Source organism: Convolutriloba macropyga, chromosome 4 (assembly GCF_964194025.1).
Source record: "Convolutriloba macropyga chromosome 4, txConMacr16.3, whole genome shotgun sequence".
Taxonomy (NCBI): domain Eukaryota; kingdom Metazoa; phylum Xenacoelomorpha; order Acoela; family Convolutidae; genus Convolutriloba; species Convolutriloba macropyga.
Genome location: NC_134471.1, coordinates 70,296,201 through 70,312,011, shown reverse-complemented (window position 1 = coordinate 70,312,011; position 15,811 = coordinate 70,296,201). Strand labels below are relative to the sequence as shown.

At 36.0% G+C, this 15,811-nt stretch overlaps 2 protein-coding genes across 2 annotated transcripts in view; one reads left to right on the top strand and one right to left on the bottom strand.

The window, feature by feature from the left end:
• The window catches only part of LOC142337872 (leucine zipper transcription factor-like protein 1), a 458,027-nt gene extending 445,394 nt beyond the window's left edge, over window positions 1-12,633 (top strand). The window contains exons 4-12 of the mRNA XM_075387473.1: window positions 2,975-3,138; window positions 3,780-3,825; window positions 3,919-3,996; window positions 6,742-6,807; window positions 7,107-7,193; window positions 7,571-7,633; window positions 9,502-9,609; window positions 9,760-9,863; window positions 12,287-12,633. Coding sequence (XP_075243588.1) covers window positions 2,975-3,138; window positions 3,780-3,825; window positions 3,919-3,996; window positions 6,742-6,807; window positions 7,107-7,193; window positions 7,571-7,633; window positions 9,502-9,609; window positions 9,760-9,863; window positions 12,287-12,302 — 732 coding nt within the window. The 3' untranslated portion in view covers window positions 12,303-12,633. The remainder of the gene's footprint in view (window positions 1-2,974; window positions 3,139-3,779; window positions 3,826-3,918; window positions 3,997-6,741; window positions 6,808-7,106; window positions 7,194-7,570; window positions 7,634-9,501; window positions 9,610-9,759; window positions 9,864-12,286) is intronic.
• LOC142337869 (uncharacterized) overlaps window positions 1-15,811 on the bottom strand; it is a 240,646-nt gene that overhangs the window by 124,150 nt on the left and 100,685 nt on the right. The gene's annotated exons all lie outside the window — the stretch shown is intronic.

Below are 15,811 nucleotides of genomic sequence, written 5' to 3'. Positions count from 1 at the left end.
TCCAAACAGGTCAAAGGTAAATAACTGCTCTCTCGTACAAAGTTTTCAGCATAAATTTTGTTCTCTGGGCCTTTTTTACCAAATTTTTAAATAACTATTCAGGTTTGAAAAAGTTAATTGTCTAATCATAAAGCCGTACATCAGATGCCGTTCCTCATCTTGTTGTCAATAAAAAGCATTATCGGGCTTCTCTTATCACCATCCATTGAACCTACTCAACTGGCCATTCTTTCGGTTATTTTTTTTCTCAAAAATAAATTTTTCGTCTATCAACGTTCTCCGTTTAGCAACAAACGATTGCTTATTTTTCTGATTATTGAATTCTACGTCAAACACGTATGCAGAAATATGAGCACAATAAAGCTATAAATTTTGAAATTAAAATTGAAGAGATGTGAACCACACTAGAACACTGCCAACGCCTTTTCTGTTGAACATTTTACAAAAGCCATAAGTGTATTTAAAACATGATGTAAAATTCAATGGGGCACGTGAAAACTAAGTGTTTAGGTTAAACGACGGAATAAATTGAAGAGCAGTTCTAGTGTGTTTGGAAGCATTTTGGAGCATCTGAATTAAATATTACAATTTTCGGTTCAATTTTCAGCTATTTTTTACCATTTTGCATTGTTTTAAGTTTTTTTTAAGCAGTTTCTGTATACTTATTCATTTTTATTGCATTTGGGGAGTTGTGTGATTGAAATTTATTGAAATTATTTGGTCTGTCGTGGTCTTTCAAATCGATTGATTTTTGTTTTAAATTGTTTGTGTTAAAGAAAGTTGAGTAATTTTGAACAAGTTTTGACCGATTTGTCTCTTTTTTGAGTTTTTTGTCCGTATCTTCTAATTTTATGCTTCTCGAAGTAGTTTTTCTTGCTCTGGTTTTGAATAGAAGCTGATCTATTAATTTTCTGCTGTTAAGTGACACTTGAATGCTAGTTGTGGCTCTTTCACTGAAATTAATTATACAAATTACTAATTTTATTTCTCGTTTTCGTTCTTTTCACGTTTTAATTGTTGTTTGTTTGTCCGACAATTATTGGGTGGCTGACCGTTGTACGAGAAGATGTGGTAGAACTTCTTCTAGGTGTAATGGTTGGGAAGTTGCATTTTGGAGATAGTTTTAAAGATTTTTTTTACATTCCCTTTCGTCATTTCCATTCCTTTTCGGGTTTCCCCTTTATAAACCCATTTTGTTAGATTGTTTGTCAGTTGGTAGTGTTTTGCTGCAATAAACTTTTATTACAAGGTCTTAATAGTTTTTGCCAATAATTTTTTGGAGTCGCAAAAAAAAGTAAATTTTTCAGATGCTATGGCGGTTTTTGTTAGACTTTCAATGTTATAAGACTTGTAATGTTATTTTTCCTGTTATTGTTCGAAGATTTTAACTATATAGAATGTTCGATACGAGGAGGAAGATCAAGGAGGAAGATCACTTTTCTACTTTGAGTCGTTTCACACATTTTCAAGATCTTCACACATTTTCATGATTTTTTAATTCAAATTGAAGTGATGATTTTGGTCATGCCCAAATGGCAAGTGAAGCAAAAAAACAAGGGGTTTCGCGGCTTGAAAAGTTTTAGCTCTAATTTTAAATTAGAGCGAGCAAATGGTGTTTGAACAAACATACGCATCCTTGCTAGTGGTTTTTTTTGTTCACATGCAGCATTTTGACATTCATTTTTACTGTTTTTTTTTTTCAATTTTTCTGATTTGATTTGTTTTTAAAGGGGTTTTTCCCAATCCCTTCATAGTCCATACTTAATCTTTTTTTGTCTAGTCAATGAAATTTCTTTGAATTGTGTCAGGACTTGTCCTATGTTTTTTTTTACTTCGTCGAACAAAAATGTGTTTCGCTTTGCCTCATTTTGCCTCTTTTTCGAAATTTTGCACGAAATCTTTTTCATTTCTCTTAGCTAGTTTCATTGTTCGCTCATTCTGCTCAAAGTGCTTTTAAGCAAGAATTTCTCAGCAAAACAAGCTAAAATGAACAGAATCAGTATCAAAAAACGAGATTAAAATTGGAAATGAGATGAACCCAACCCGTAAAGCCCAATTTTAGATGCCAGCTGCTTGAAGTTTGTTCTTAGAAGTCTTAGCTACCAGCTCTAATGCTTATTGGCATTCATACTCTTCCCTGTATCCTCTCATTAAGAAATAGGACTATGTCTAAAAACAAAATGAAATCAAAACACTTTAAAAATGTTCTTACATCAATCAGTTTTTTTGTGCTTTCAATCCCAATCGGGGTTATGCGAATCAATGGCGGCAATCTTCCGGGTATGTTTTAGAAGTTGCTGAATGTGTTTCGATTTTTTTCAGTTTTTCGCAATTTTTTTTTCTTTCTCTTTGAACTATTTTTCGACATCAATTCTCCTTTCCGCCTAATCATTGTTAGTATTGCTATTTCTAAATCCGTAATCGAGGAAAGTTTCGCCAGGAAATTTCAATCCATTGAAGGTTGTCATGAAAATAAGTTTTTAATTGGTGTTATCCTTGGACCTGTTGCAGGCCCCCAGATGAATAAAATAATCTAAAAATATGCGCTTGTAGTCAGTTCAAGCGAACCAATGAAGTGTTCTTTTATGTTGCGAAGCAATATAGAGCCACAACCTGTCAAAAGCAAAAAGTTTCTGTAAATGCAGAAGTGATTTAGATTGCCTACTCAATGGCATGAAGCTCTGTATGCTCTCAAATGTGTGTGTGAACTTTTTTATGCGCAAAACCGCTCAAGTTCGGCGTAGTTGTTCCAAGCTAAGGACGTTTGAATAACAGTTTCTGTACCACTGACAATTTGAGTTGTCAAAGGAATAGACTGCGCTGTTGTCATTTGATTCAGCTGCAGATCAGTCTGTCAGATCTTCATTTTTCTTCTTTTACTTGCTTACTGCAGTTGCACGAAGAGGGTGGTTTTTAGTTGATCCTATAACGGTTGTCTTAGACGATCTAAAATATGAGATTTGTTTGCGTCCAGGTGCTGCAGATTTTGTCTTCGTTGGAGGACCAAATAAAAATGGACGTTGAGGGTGACTTGGCCTATGCAATGCACACAAACTTGCTCCTGCTTCGACAGCTGTTCGGTCAGAGTGAGAAATGGCATCTCAAACTGAACGCAGATATCTCACAACTCGAAAACTCGTAAGGAATTTTGATCATGAGTTTAGCATGATTAATTGAGCGTCAATTTCCAAATTAAGTTGTATTGTTGCATGTTTCTAACGCGCGTATGTTATCCTCTGGTCTATCGTGTCGATAGTTCTGCAAGAATAACAATAGATTTTGAATCCATGCAATCATTTCATATAGTAGCTCTCGAAGTTAACTCAAATTTTGGTTGAATGCTAACGTAAAATGTTTACTTCTTTTCGCCCCGAACCTTTTCACCTGACCCTGCATAGCTTTACAGTACCATAAAATTTAACCCCGCAAATTAGCAGTCGGTATTACAAGCTTGTTTTCTCATAATCAAGCGGATAATTTAATCCCATGTTCGGTTAAGATGGTTTCATATCAGGTCACACGGGCCGCTGAGGGTTGGCAATGGTCCGGAGTTTTGGCCAAATGATTTTTGTACCAATGTTAATGGTACCAATTATATAAAGCATTATAATTGGGGTGAAATGATAGGGTGTTAATCAAATTGGAGTGAAAAAGCGGAGCTCCCTTAAAATGATCATAGCCCAATCCTTATGATTTTAGGAAAGCGGGATATTTGTCTGTGCAATTTGAAGTGCAAGTTTCAAACTTTTTATTGGATGTATTTAAATGAATTTGTTTAGAGACATGATAGAGAAAATGAAGGATTTGGAAAGCAGTTTCTTTGCAGTAAGTATCAACCTACATCGAAGTGAAAATTCTGATTTGATCAATAGCAGGTTTTGTGATAATTGATGTCAAGTGAGTGTGGTGCCTCTTTAGGACGGATCTTTAGAAAATAAGAAATTGGATCCATTGGAGTCGTCCGTCAATGCTGGACCTGCGGCCTTGCTTCACATGGTAAGCACAAATGCCAACATCAATTAAGCGTCAACCACTTTAAGATATAACAAGACGGCGCGCGCACTGTGGGTAGCACAGAAAGTTCCAACACACTTGAAGGCTTTCAAAATCTTCTCCCTGTTCTGAGACGAAAAACTCTTTTTACTATCAATTCTTCGAAACAAACTGAACCATTCTTTCCGTAGCTATCTTGAGAACGACTCCTATATTTTGAAAAAAAAGAATTTGGAGCCCTCATGTTCAGATAACTTTACCAACTTTACCAGATGAAAATTCAATTGCGTTATCGATTGTTTTATACCCATTTATACCAAAACTTCGAGTTCAAAAAACCCGAGCGAAAATTTCTAGTTAACGAAATAAATTAAAAATTAGTATGTTAGCTAAGTTTTTTAGCCAGAAATTAATTCCAGTTTTTTTTTCATGTGTCTTAAATTCACACAATTTTGAGTTTTGTTCAATTTAAAGCAAACAAAACAAAGATTTTGTCAATGTGTAAGTTACAGATCGAAGAAAAATTATGAAACTTTTTATTTTTCTTCTAATTGAAAATTGACGCTTTCAATTGCTCTCAAACGAAGTTTGTAACAATTTTATTAGTCCTTTTGGTCTTTTTTTATGCGATTTTTCGCTTGACCGATTTCTCGTCTGACTCATTTGACTTTTTGTCCTCAAAAACCGGATAAACAGGTAGCACCCAGCAGGCATTAAGTTCTCTCAGAGCCTTTCAGCTCACTAGTCTCAAAGTATGGAATCCACAGAATCTGTTGAGAATTATACTTATGGTGTGAAGGGCGGTTCCTAGAGGTTAACCCCCCTACAACAGCCTGCACCCCCACATCAGCCCCCCTCACTTCACCCCCAATCCCCACCCCTGCGCATCGTTCAGGCCGTAAGGGCCCCGTGCAGCCAATGACACCCTCCCACCGTTGCCCCCCCCCCCCCAGCCATTAGTTAAAAACAGAGCAGTGTTGCAAAACATTACTTTTTCCTTCTTCTCAATTTTTAAATTTTTTTACCAATTTTTGGTGAGTGGTAATTTCAATTAAGAGTCAAATTGAACCCTTAATGATTTGGAATACATCATTTTGCAATAATAGGGAGCATTTTTCTACTTAATGAAAAATATTTGTTAATATTTATATTGATATTATTCAATGGCTCTACAGTATTTCAATTAAATTTGATTTGAGAACAAATAGAACGCACAAAAATGTAAGACCAGTTTGACGGTGCAAGGATTCAAGTGAATTTTATAATCTATAATTATATAATCTATAATGTATAAATAAATCGTAGCAAAAAATTTGTTCAAAAAATTTGTTAATCTATAATGTATAAAAAAATCGTTGCAAAAAATTTCGATCTTTACTGTTTTTTTTCTTGTTCTGCTTTTGAATAACGCTTAAAGAAACATTTTACAAATTTTCAAAATGCCAAAATAAACCCTTCCAAAACAGGGCATCGTGTTACAAGGTATGGAAACAATTTTGCGCAGATGTTTACAAGAAGGTTATGATTTTCGATTGTTTTTCGATTATCCTGATTTGAGTTTTTACTTAATGAACGCTAAAATATAGTAGTGACTGCTTCACAATTTTTAATTAACAGAAACACACGGTCAGTTGTAAGTCAGCTGAGAGCTTAAGTTAGAAAATCAATTGAGACATCGGGGATCATCAACACGAAAAGTACAAAACATAGCTTTTTCCGTTCTGTAAAAATCCCGACTTTTGTTGTTCTGATCTCGGCTGTCCAATTTTTGCCCAACTGTGAGTTTTCAATTAAATCAATTCTCAATGATCTATTTGAATTTGGTGTAACTTCTTGCAGAAAATGAGAGAACTTCATTTTCTTGTAGAGAAAACTAAAGAAATTTTTCGTTTCGCGTAGCCTCTTTTGTTTATTTTTTTTCGATATCCCTGAATTATATTATTGTTCTGTATCAGAAACCTATTAAACTAACAAAAACTTGAAATTATTTTAAACTCTATGTTGTAAAAATAGTAACATGGGAAGAGAAAAACCAGTGAAAAAATGTTTTCTTTGTTTTTTTCGTCTTTTGAATATTTTTTCAAATTTTTACTTAAAAATTTTTTTGCACTTTTTGATTTTGAACAAAATTGTTTATTCAATAAATATATTTTGAATATATTGTGTTTTAAATTTATGACATATTTAAATTTATGATGTGATCTTGCGCTCCAAATCTTTGCCTTTTCCTTTAAATTTTTCAAGCAACACCACCCCACCCCTTCTTTTCCCTGCGCGAAAAATTGTAGTTGTTTTTATAGAAATCAAATGTAGCCTCTAAGGGTTATCAAATTATCTCTCTTTTCGCTACGATGCGTAAACAAAGTGAAAGGTTGACTGAAGAAAAAAGCCCTCCCCGCATATGTATTCCCTAATTTCGGAAAAATGTTGGAACAATTATTGTATGGCTATATAATAATAAAAGTCTTTGCGCTCCTTCTAATATTTATTAAACAATACATGGACAAATCAACGTTATTTACAGATGGAAAGGACAAAGAACGATTTTTACAGAGCATTTATAGTACAAATGGAGAATAATTAATCAATAAAAAAACAAATAATGGTGGAGGTGTATGAGATTTTGGGCAAGCACCAAAAAGTCTGAAATTTTGATTAATTATTTGCTATCGAATTCTGTCATAGGTTTTTTCTATTGATGGATTTTGTATGAAAACCTAATCTATATTATCTGGTCTTTTGTTTCAGAAAATAGCAGAACTGCAGGAGCAAAATGACTTCCTGCAATCAAAGCTGAAAATGGTTGAGAATGCGGTGAGTAAACTGTCAACTCTTTGAATTATTCCGTAGTAGTCATTTTGATTAAAAACTTGAAAATAAAATTCGGTTTTGCGATTTGTAATATAAAGCACAGTATGTACAATGTCAGTTACTCAATAAAATGAAATTGTTCGAGTTTGTTTGAAAAAATTGTGAATTCTGAAAACGTGTGCTCCACATGTACGATTTATTCCAAGCTCCGTGATAACTTTCTCTGAATGGGCTTGAAGTGTGACGGTCTTCATTCTGGATAGCCTTGTCAACGAAAAGTTTGGTATTGTAATTTGTTTCAGGCGTTGTCGTCTTCAGGTGACAAAAAGAAGATTTTACAGGAGTTAGAAGATGCACAAAGAAGTATAGATGCCATGAAGAAACGATCGGTTTGTTACTCAAAGCAGGACAATTACATTTTAATTTCATTGGAGTCATTTAACATCATTTGGGACAAAAGGTTTCTGCATCTTTTGTTCTAATCTTTGTGAACACATTATATATCGGTTGTTAACTTAAACTTTCTGAAATAGGAATTACCTCAAATAACTAACGACCCTGGACGCAACATCTATGATCATTGACAAAAACTTCGCATTACGCATTTCTCCGAAAAATAAAGTTTCCGACGATTTAGAGGTTGTACACTGCTCTTTTTGTCTATTTACTTAATATAACCATGGGAAACACAAGGAAAACGCGAGAAAGGCCATGTTCTGTGTTTTTGGTTTGCTGCTGTGTTTAACTGTCAATGTTGATATTGCAGGGTCTCTCAAGCGACGAAATGGCTCAGATTGAGGCTGAAATTGCGGATCTAAAACTGAAGCAGGTCAGTCACATTGTTTCAAATGGCTGCAATAGCTAAACCAACTATTAGTTGTCTTTTTTGTAAAAAAAATAGTGATTGAGATTGGTATACCGCACTATCAACGGAACAAAACTTATGTTGTTTCTTGAATTTATTAACACGTTTAAACTGCAGATAGTACAACAAGTAGGCGAGCTAAATTTTTCCGTAGCTAGATTGGTTTGTTTAGACTTTTTTTCGCCGAAAATGTTTGGTTTACACGCACCATCTTTCAAGACAAGCATTCGTGTTAAACTCAAACACTCTATTACCATCAGAATATTAATTTTAGTCCTTGTCTTTTCATGCAATTTTTTTACAAACTATTTTGCATGGAACCGAAATAACTCGTTAAGTCTGAGAGCAATGAGTTAGTGCAGTTGACTGAGCGCTTTAATGGTTTTGAGATCCACAGTGGTTCAAAAATGATGGGAAGGCAGAAATTTTTTTATTTACTCTCAAACGTTTGGCAATTATATTAATCCCGTGACCTTTTTTATGCGATCTTCCGCTTGACCAATTTTTTGTCCGACGCTTTCAACTTTTAGTCCTCAAACGGGATAAACAGGTAAAGCCCGGAGGACATTAAGTGACTGAACAGCTCTCTTACGCCTTCGTCTCTAAATATGCGATTCACAAAAACTGTTTTGAGACGATTTCATGACGTGAAGCAGTGAAGGGCGATTCTCAATATTGAAAGTTTTACCCCCTCAGTCACCCCACCCCCAGCTCAGTCAAACCCCCCCCCCCCCCCCCCCCCGTACACACACGTACGCACGCACAACTCTCCCTCCTCCACCTGCTGATTTGAACCTCCCTCTCGTTCAACCCTCGCAACCCTACCCCACCCCATCTGACGTCACTCTCTTCAAATCAGCCTTGTTTCTTCGTGCAAATTTTTCTATTGAATTGCGTGCGTGATGTCATTTTTCACACTTCTTTCACACATTGAGTTTTAGAGAGAATTTTTTGAGATTTCATGTGCGAGAATAGTTTCAAAATGACTCCTCCTCTCTCTCTCAAATTAGTTTTGATTATTTTATTTGTAGTAGATGACAATTGGGGATATCTCAATCTAATGCAAGGTTATTTGAAGGCAGCTTTACCGTTAAGTTTGAATCAATTAAAGACATCACTCACAATTAATGAGAAAACATTTTTTTATAAATAGTATTGGTCTCATTCTTTTCATTAATATCTCAAACCTAAAGGTCTACGAAGCTATCGCAGCTATTTTTCGACAACCCGTCGTCTATGCTTTGACTTTAATTCTCACTATTGGCAAGACTCAATTGAAATTTTAAAATGCTGGATAGAGACGGCAAACACATTTTAACATTTGTTTCCATAAGTTTTGTCGCAGGTCATGGTAATGCTAGGGAAATGGTTCAACTTGTTAATGTCCCTGAACAGCTTATTTTTCTCAAAAGTAAGAAATTTGAATAACAATGAACCAAAAAACAAGAACACTTTCTTGAAAAATTGTATTTTGATCGAAAGGAAGTTGATTGAAATTATGTTTGTGTGTCTGTTTCATTGCGCAAAATATGTAAATCATTGGGGAGGTTGATTATGTACTTTGGGACCTTTATATTGCTTTTTAGAGTTAAAGCTACTATCAGTAACTAGTGAGACTAGTTGATAGCTTTGCACAAGATTAACGAGTCTAAAGCCCCGCCCTCCTTTTCCTCCTGTCGTTGGAGTTGTTCTGCTCAAGCTAGTCGGTTATGTTTTAACAGTGTTGTAACAGTTCGGCCATTTATTGAGAATCGAAGTCGCGAGGAGGAGTATCGGTATTGCGGGTCTTGAAAATGAATAATCGATCGGTATTAATCGATTGTATGTTTCAGGGTGGACCAAAGAGTGATGATGGAAAGTATTCGTATATGGAGAATGAAATGATATCAGCCAAACATAAACTTCTCGAGGCCAGAGAAATGCTGGAAAAGAACGAAAAAGTTAGTTAATTTTTGAAAGTTCTTTTAATGAATTTTGAACAACTGCCAGCTGCGTGCTCGCCACAAATTTGTTTAAGAATGAACGGAACCTTTTCAAGACGAGCTTTTTGTCTACAAGTTTTGTACGGAAAGTTTTAATGCGTATTTTAGGAGCTGGAGCGTAAATTCACGCAAACTGGTGCTTACAAAAACTTGAAGCGGATGTTAGACACAAAGAACTCGGAGATCAAAGCATTGAGACAAAAATTGTCAAAGTAAGTCTGTAAACCCTCTAAATCCCTTCAAATTTTTTAATTCCCCTGGTGCTTTTTGCATTTCTCCGAATTGTTTTTAATAGCCGCCCTCATCTTCTCAGCCGGCTATTATAGCGCTCCTATTTTTTACAATTCAAAGAATTTGAATTGTATTGGGGAGCGGTCTTTTTTCTAAGATCTGTTCACACACTTTCATGATTTTTGAAGTCAAATTGGAGTAGTGATTTTGGTCACGCCGAAACAGGAAGTGGAGCGAAAAAGCGAGTGGTTTTGCGGCGTGAAATTTTTTTGCTCTAAATTTAAAGTAGAGTGAGAAAACGGGGTTTGAACAAAAATTCGCTTTCTCGCTAGTGGTTTTTTGTTCACATGCGGCAATTTCACTTCGATTTTTACAGTTTTTTCGATTTTTTGGATCGGATTTTTTTCTAAATGGTTTTCCCAATCCATTCATAGTCCGTTCTTGGTTTAGTTTTCTGTTTAGTCAATGAAAATTCTTTGAATTGTACGTCAGGACTTGTCCTGCTATGTTTTTTTTACAATTCAAAGAATTTGAATTGTATTGGGGAGCTGTCTTTTTTTTAAGATCTGTTCACACATTTTCATGATTTTTGAAGTCAAATTGGAGTAGTGATTTTGGTCACGCCGAAACAGGAAGTGGAGCGAAAAAGCGAGTGGTTTTGCGGCGTGAAATGTTTGCGCTCTAATTTTAAAGTAAAGTGAGAAAACGGGGTTTGAACAAAAATTCGCTTTCTCGCTAGTGGCTTTTTGTTCACATGCGGCAATTTCACTTTGATTTTTACAGTTTTTCGATTTTTTGGATCGGATTTTTTTTCTAAATGGTTTTCCCAATCCATTCATAGTCCGTTCTTGGTCTAGTTTTCTCTTTAGTCAATGAAAATTCTTTGAATTGTACGTCAGGACTTGTCCTGCTATGTTTTTTTACAATTCAAAGAATTTGAATTGTATTGGGGGCGCTGTCTTTTTTTTAAGATCTGTTCACACATTTTCATGATTTTTGAAGTAAAATTGAGTAGTGAATTTGGTCACGCCGAAACAGGAAGTGGAGCGAAAAAGCGTGTGGTTTTGCGGCGTGAAATTTTTTTGCTCTAAATTTAAAGTAGAGTGAGAAAACGGGGTTTGAACAAAAATTCGCTTTCTCGGTAGTAGTTTTTTGTTCACATGCGGCAATTTCACTCGGATTTTAACTGTTTTTTCGATTTTTCAAATCGGATTTTTTTCTGAATGGTTTTTCCAATCCAATCACAGCTATTCTAGACCTAGTTTTTTGGTTGAATTAAATTTTCATTTCTCGCTAGGGGTTTTTTGTGTTCACATGCTGCATTTTGACATTGATTGTTTTTTTTCTTATTTTTTATCTGATTTTTTTAAAAATTATTTTCTCAATTAATTCATGGTCTATTTTTTTTGTTTAGTCAATGAAAATTCTTTGCATTGTACGTCACGACTTGTCCTGCTATGTTTTTTTACTTCGTCGAATAAAAAAATTTTTCGCTTTACCTCTTTTTGCCGCTTTTGCAACATTTTGCGTGATATCTTTTTGACTTCTCTAGGCTAGTTTCTCTCTTCTCTCATTCTGCTAAAAGTGATTTTGAACATCAGTTGCTCAGCAAAGCAATTCAAAATGAACAGAGTCAGTATAAAAAAATTGAAGTCAAATAGAAACGGGATAAACCCATAAAGCCCAATTTTAGATGCACGCTATTTGAACGTCGTTCCTATAAGTCTTAGTTACCATCTCTAATGCTTATTGGTATTGATAGTAGCCCCTGTAGCCTCTCTCTAAGAAACAGAAGTACGTTATGATCAACTACGAAATGCCATCAAAATAAATCGGACTTAAAAATGTTTTTGTACAAAAATCTTTTTTTTTTTTGATATCTTCTATTCTTTCAATCCCAATCATGCTTATTGGAATCAACGGCGGCTTTTTTCCGGCAATCTGCCGGGTATGTTTTGTGATAGCAGTAGCACATAGTGGGTATTTCGTAATTAAGGCAACAGTTAAACAAATTAAGAAAACAATTAAGGAAAAGTAATTAAGAACTACCACTAAAATACAAGGATAAAAGGTCCATGCAATGCTTGGTTATTCCAATACTGTTGTGTTCATTTAAATTTTTCAAAAAATGAACTACCAAAAAACACCCTTACAATACCACGTTTAAAAGGGGTTGTTGTGAACATATGACCTCATCACAATAGGATTCATTCTTCTGATTAATATCATGTCACTGACGTGCTGAACGTCTTCTTCTGAAAAAGGCAATGAGTAAAAAAATCTTACGTTTTTTGTTTGCATTTTTTTCCGACGACAATCAATTATTAACTACAATGGCCTCTTTATGAAGGGCTGATAAATTTCGGATTTTAGGAATGGTTTAAGTTTTTGTATTGCATTATAGGTACGAATCAGATTGACGGGCGTGTTCGAAAAAGGAATTCCAACCAGGACAATACTTCATCGTAGCTCTATTGCAGAATTGAAAGTTAAATTGCTGTAACCCGCAGTGAAACAGCGGCCAACAAATCAGCTTCATCACTAGAGTTCTAAGACTTTGTCAGATTATGAACTTTGTTAACACTTGCCTTGTAATCTTTTCTTTGCGATGCAATCTCAAGGCAGATCAGAATCCAATTTCAGGTTAGATGTAAATATTTATGTCATTTGTTACTATTGTATATTGTAAAAATTTGTTTTCAAAACGCTTCATTGTGCATAAATTATTCCTTCAATTTATTATATTAATTACTTTTTAAACTGGGATGATTTTTGGGGTAGTTATCTGGAGTAGATTTCCATACTTAAAACAGACAAAACAAATATAGCTAGTTACATTAACGTACAGTCAAATTAAACGCATCAATAACTGGTGGCATGGTCTATTTATGGTTTTGTGATATGGAAAAAAATCGCCGTCTCTTAAAATTGACGTTTTTAATTGCTTATCGGTCTTTTTATTTGATTTTTCGTTTGACCGGTTTTTCGTCGGACTCTGGCTTTTCTTCCTCAAATTGAGTTAAACAGGTAACGTCCGAAGGGCATTAAGATGTCTTAGAGCCTTTCGCCTAACTAGCTTACTAGCCTCTAACGCCGGAACAGTTCTGGAGACACATTGGACCCCTCTTCACGCCCCCCCCCCTCCACTCCACTCCAGCTCCTTCTCCCCTCACATCAGCCCGTCTTTACTCCCCACCAGCACAACGTTCGACACGGTCTCGACCCCCGCTCCTCCATGTGCGCAGCCGGCTCACCCCACACCTCAGTTAAGCTAAAGTTAGCCTCCCTGAACCGTAGATAACAACAGACGAAGTCAACCGCTCGCCGGTCATTTGAGAGCAATTCGCCCGACGTTAGACGGCTATGTTTGTTATCTGAAAAAAATAACGAAATCAAGAATTCAATAGGTTTTACTTTATTCAACCTTATCTCAAATCTATTGATTGATAACCTTTATCAATAGGCACAAAAACCGTAAAAGAAATTTAAGTTTCAGGATGGTTGATGCGTGATAACATTGAAAACGATGTTTTTCTAGAGGCTTTTATCACTTTCGGGGTCAATTCTGCAAGCTGATAGTCATATGAACATATGTAGAAAACATTGTTTTAAAATTTCGCTTAAATTTAGAAGAGAAAACATCTTAAAAGTCAACTCCTACAATGATCTCTTCTCTGAATTTTTAAAAACCAATTTGAGACTTTTAAGGGTTTATAAATTGGACATCCATCGTCGGAAACTATCTAGATTCTGTTGACTCCTGCAAAATAGGAACCATAAGTCTTTCTCTAAAGATTCCTTTCATTGCAGTAAACGTTGTCCATCAAATGTCTCTCCTTCGTTATTTAATATGTATATTGTCTGACAAATCAAACCAAGGACGGCAATTTAATGGTATGATATAGACTATAAACTAACTTGAATTTTAAAGAAATAACTTAATATTTCTTGCCAAAACACGCGGCTAGTCGTTTATTATTCTCGGTTCGCAAATTGGGGAAAATTTGGGGTTCGCCAAGGACAATTAATGGGCAGCTCTAAGAGCTTTAATGAACTTAAAGTGTACGGATCGGAGACAACTAAGCTGCTGATGGAAACTTAAGGTTTCTTAGACCACTCGTTTGGTGGTATCTGGTTTCTTTAATTTGCTAAATTTTGTGAAGATGACAGATTTCGTTTACGTTGATGCATCACATCAACGCAAACGAAATCCGTCATCTTGACAAAAACAGATCTTTTCCGTTTGTGCCCCCTCCTCCTCCCCCAGCTTAGTGGTTGCATATTATATTTGCACCCCCAGACAAACGTGCCATATTTTTCCATACTGATCTACTATGTAATGGCACGTTCTCTGTAACGGGGAGGGGGCGCATAACGTATTGGGGGGAAATAAACGGGCGCATAACGTAAACGGAAAAGATCCCTGTGATGTACTTGATTCTAACCACTTCACCCTAATCTTCTAAAAAACGTCGATGGTCGGTTAAAAAAGAGAATCTGTGGACACCTTGTATATGCAAATCAAAAAAGTACTTCTTGCTAGCCGTCAGAATTGACAGAAAAAACGACAACTTCATTGAAACGGTTAGAGAGCGTGTTGTGGCAGTCTCCTCGCAATGGGCTGAGATCACGAAAGTCAGCAAAACCAATGAACAATTGGACTCCACAGAAGGAACTGAACTTGGCGTCAAATTTAAATACTTGGATACTTTAAAAAGCGCTGACTCAGAAGTCAGATAAGCGGCAGGGAAGAGCTGCTAAAGGACTAGATTGTACTTAAAATCAAGACAGCTTATCGTCAGTGACACTTCGGTTGAAAACAAAATTCATACTAATGGCCACTCTTTAAATGTTTTTTTTTGTATGGTCTTGAAGCAATAAATCTTTCAGAATACTGATATTGGCAAAATGGCACGTGCTTTATGAGGTATGTCGCATGATGATAAATGTCTCTAACAAGAAGTTAACTTGAGTAAAGCTTTTAAGCGGAGCAGTAATTCTAAAAGACATCGAAGCTGAGGTAGTGTTTGAAGGATGGAACTGCAAAACCATGGGTTAATTTGTTTTCAAAAACAAAGACTATTTTGTTGGAAACATTATCTGCTTATGCTAATAGTCGAAGATAAAGAGTGGCGCTGAGTACACATAATTTGATGATGCAAAGAGTTAAGACATAATGACTAATTCCTTATCAATATACTGCTACACACACCCTCAAAAGTCTGATAACTAAAAGACGACGTACGGACTGAAATGGGTATGATGACCAGATTTGGATGGGCAATCAATTTGGGTGTGCAACAATAACACTTCAACGCGTAATTTAACATCCAATGCATCAGACTAATTTCTGCAACCCTTTTTGAAGTTTAATTGTTTCGGATATTTTCCGTTTGTGCCCCCTTGCCCTCCCCCCCCCCCCCCCCCCCCCAGCTTAGTGGGCGCATAATATTTGCACCCCCCAGACGCACGTGCAATATTTTTCCATAGTGATTTATTTTGTAATTGCACGTGCTCTGTAACTGGGGGGCACATAACGTACTAGGGGGGGGCACAAACGGAAAAGATCCATTGTTTCTTATGAGATTTTTTACTTGAACAATTTTTTGTCTGACCAATTTGACTTCATTCTCAAAAACAGGACAAACAGGTAATGCCCGGAGGGAATTGAGGGCTCTTAGAGCTTTACGCCTGGTGAGTCTCCAAGAAAGCGAATCACCAAAAACGTTTCGAGGTAACCATTTCATGATGTGAAGGGTGGTGCTTAAAGAATGACACCCTTAGTCACCCCACCCGCACTCACTCCCCCTCCCACCACATACAACCAGTCCATCTGGAGGTTTTGACCACGTGTCGTCTACCATAACCCACTTCGCTCACCCCCATACTGGCATCTCTAAACGCCGGCTGGATTCTACCAAATCCAACC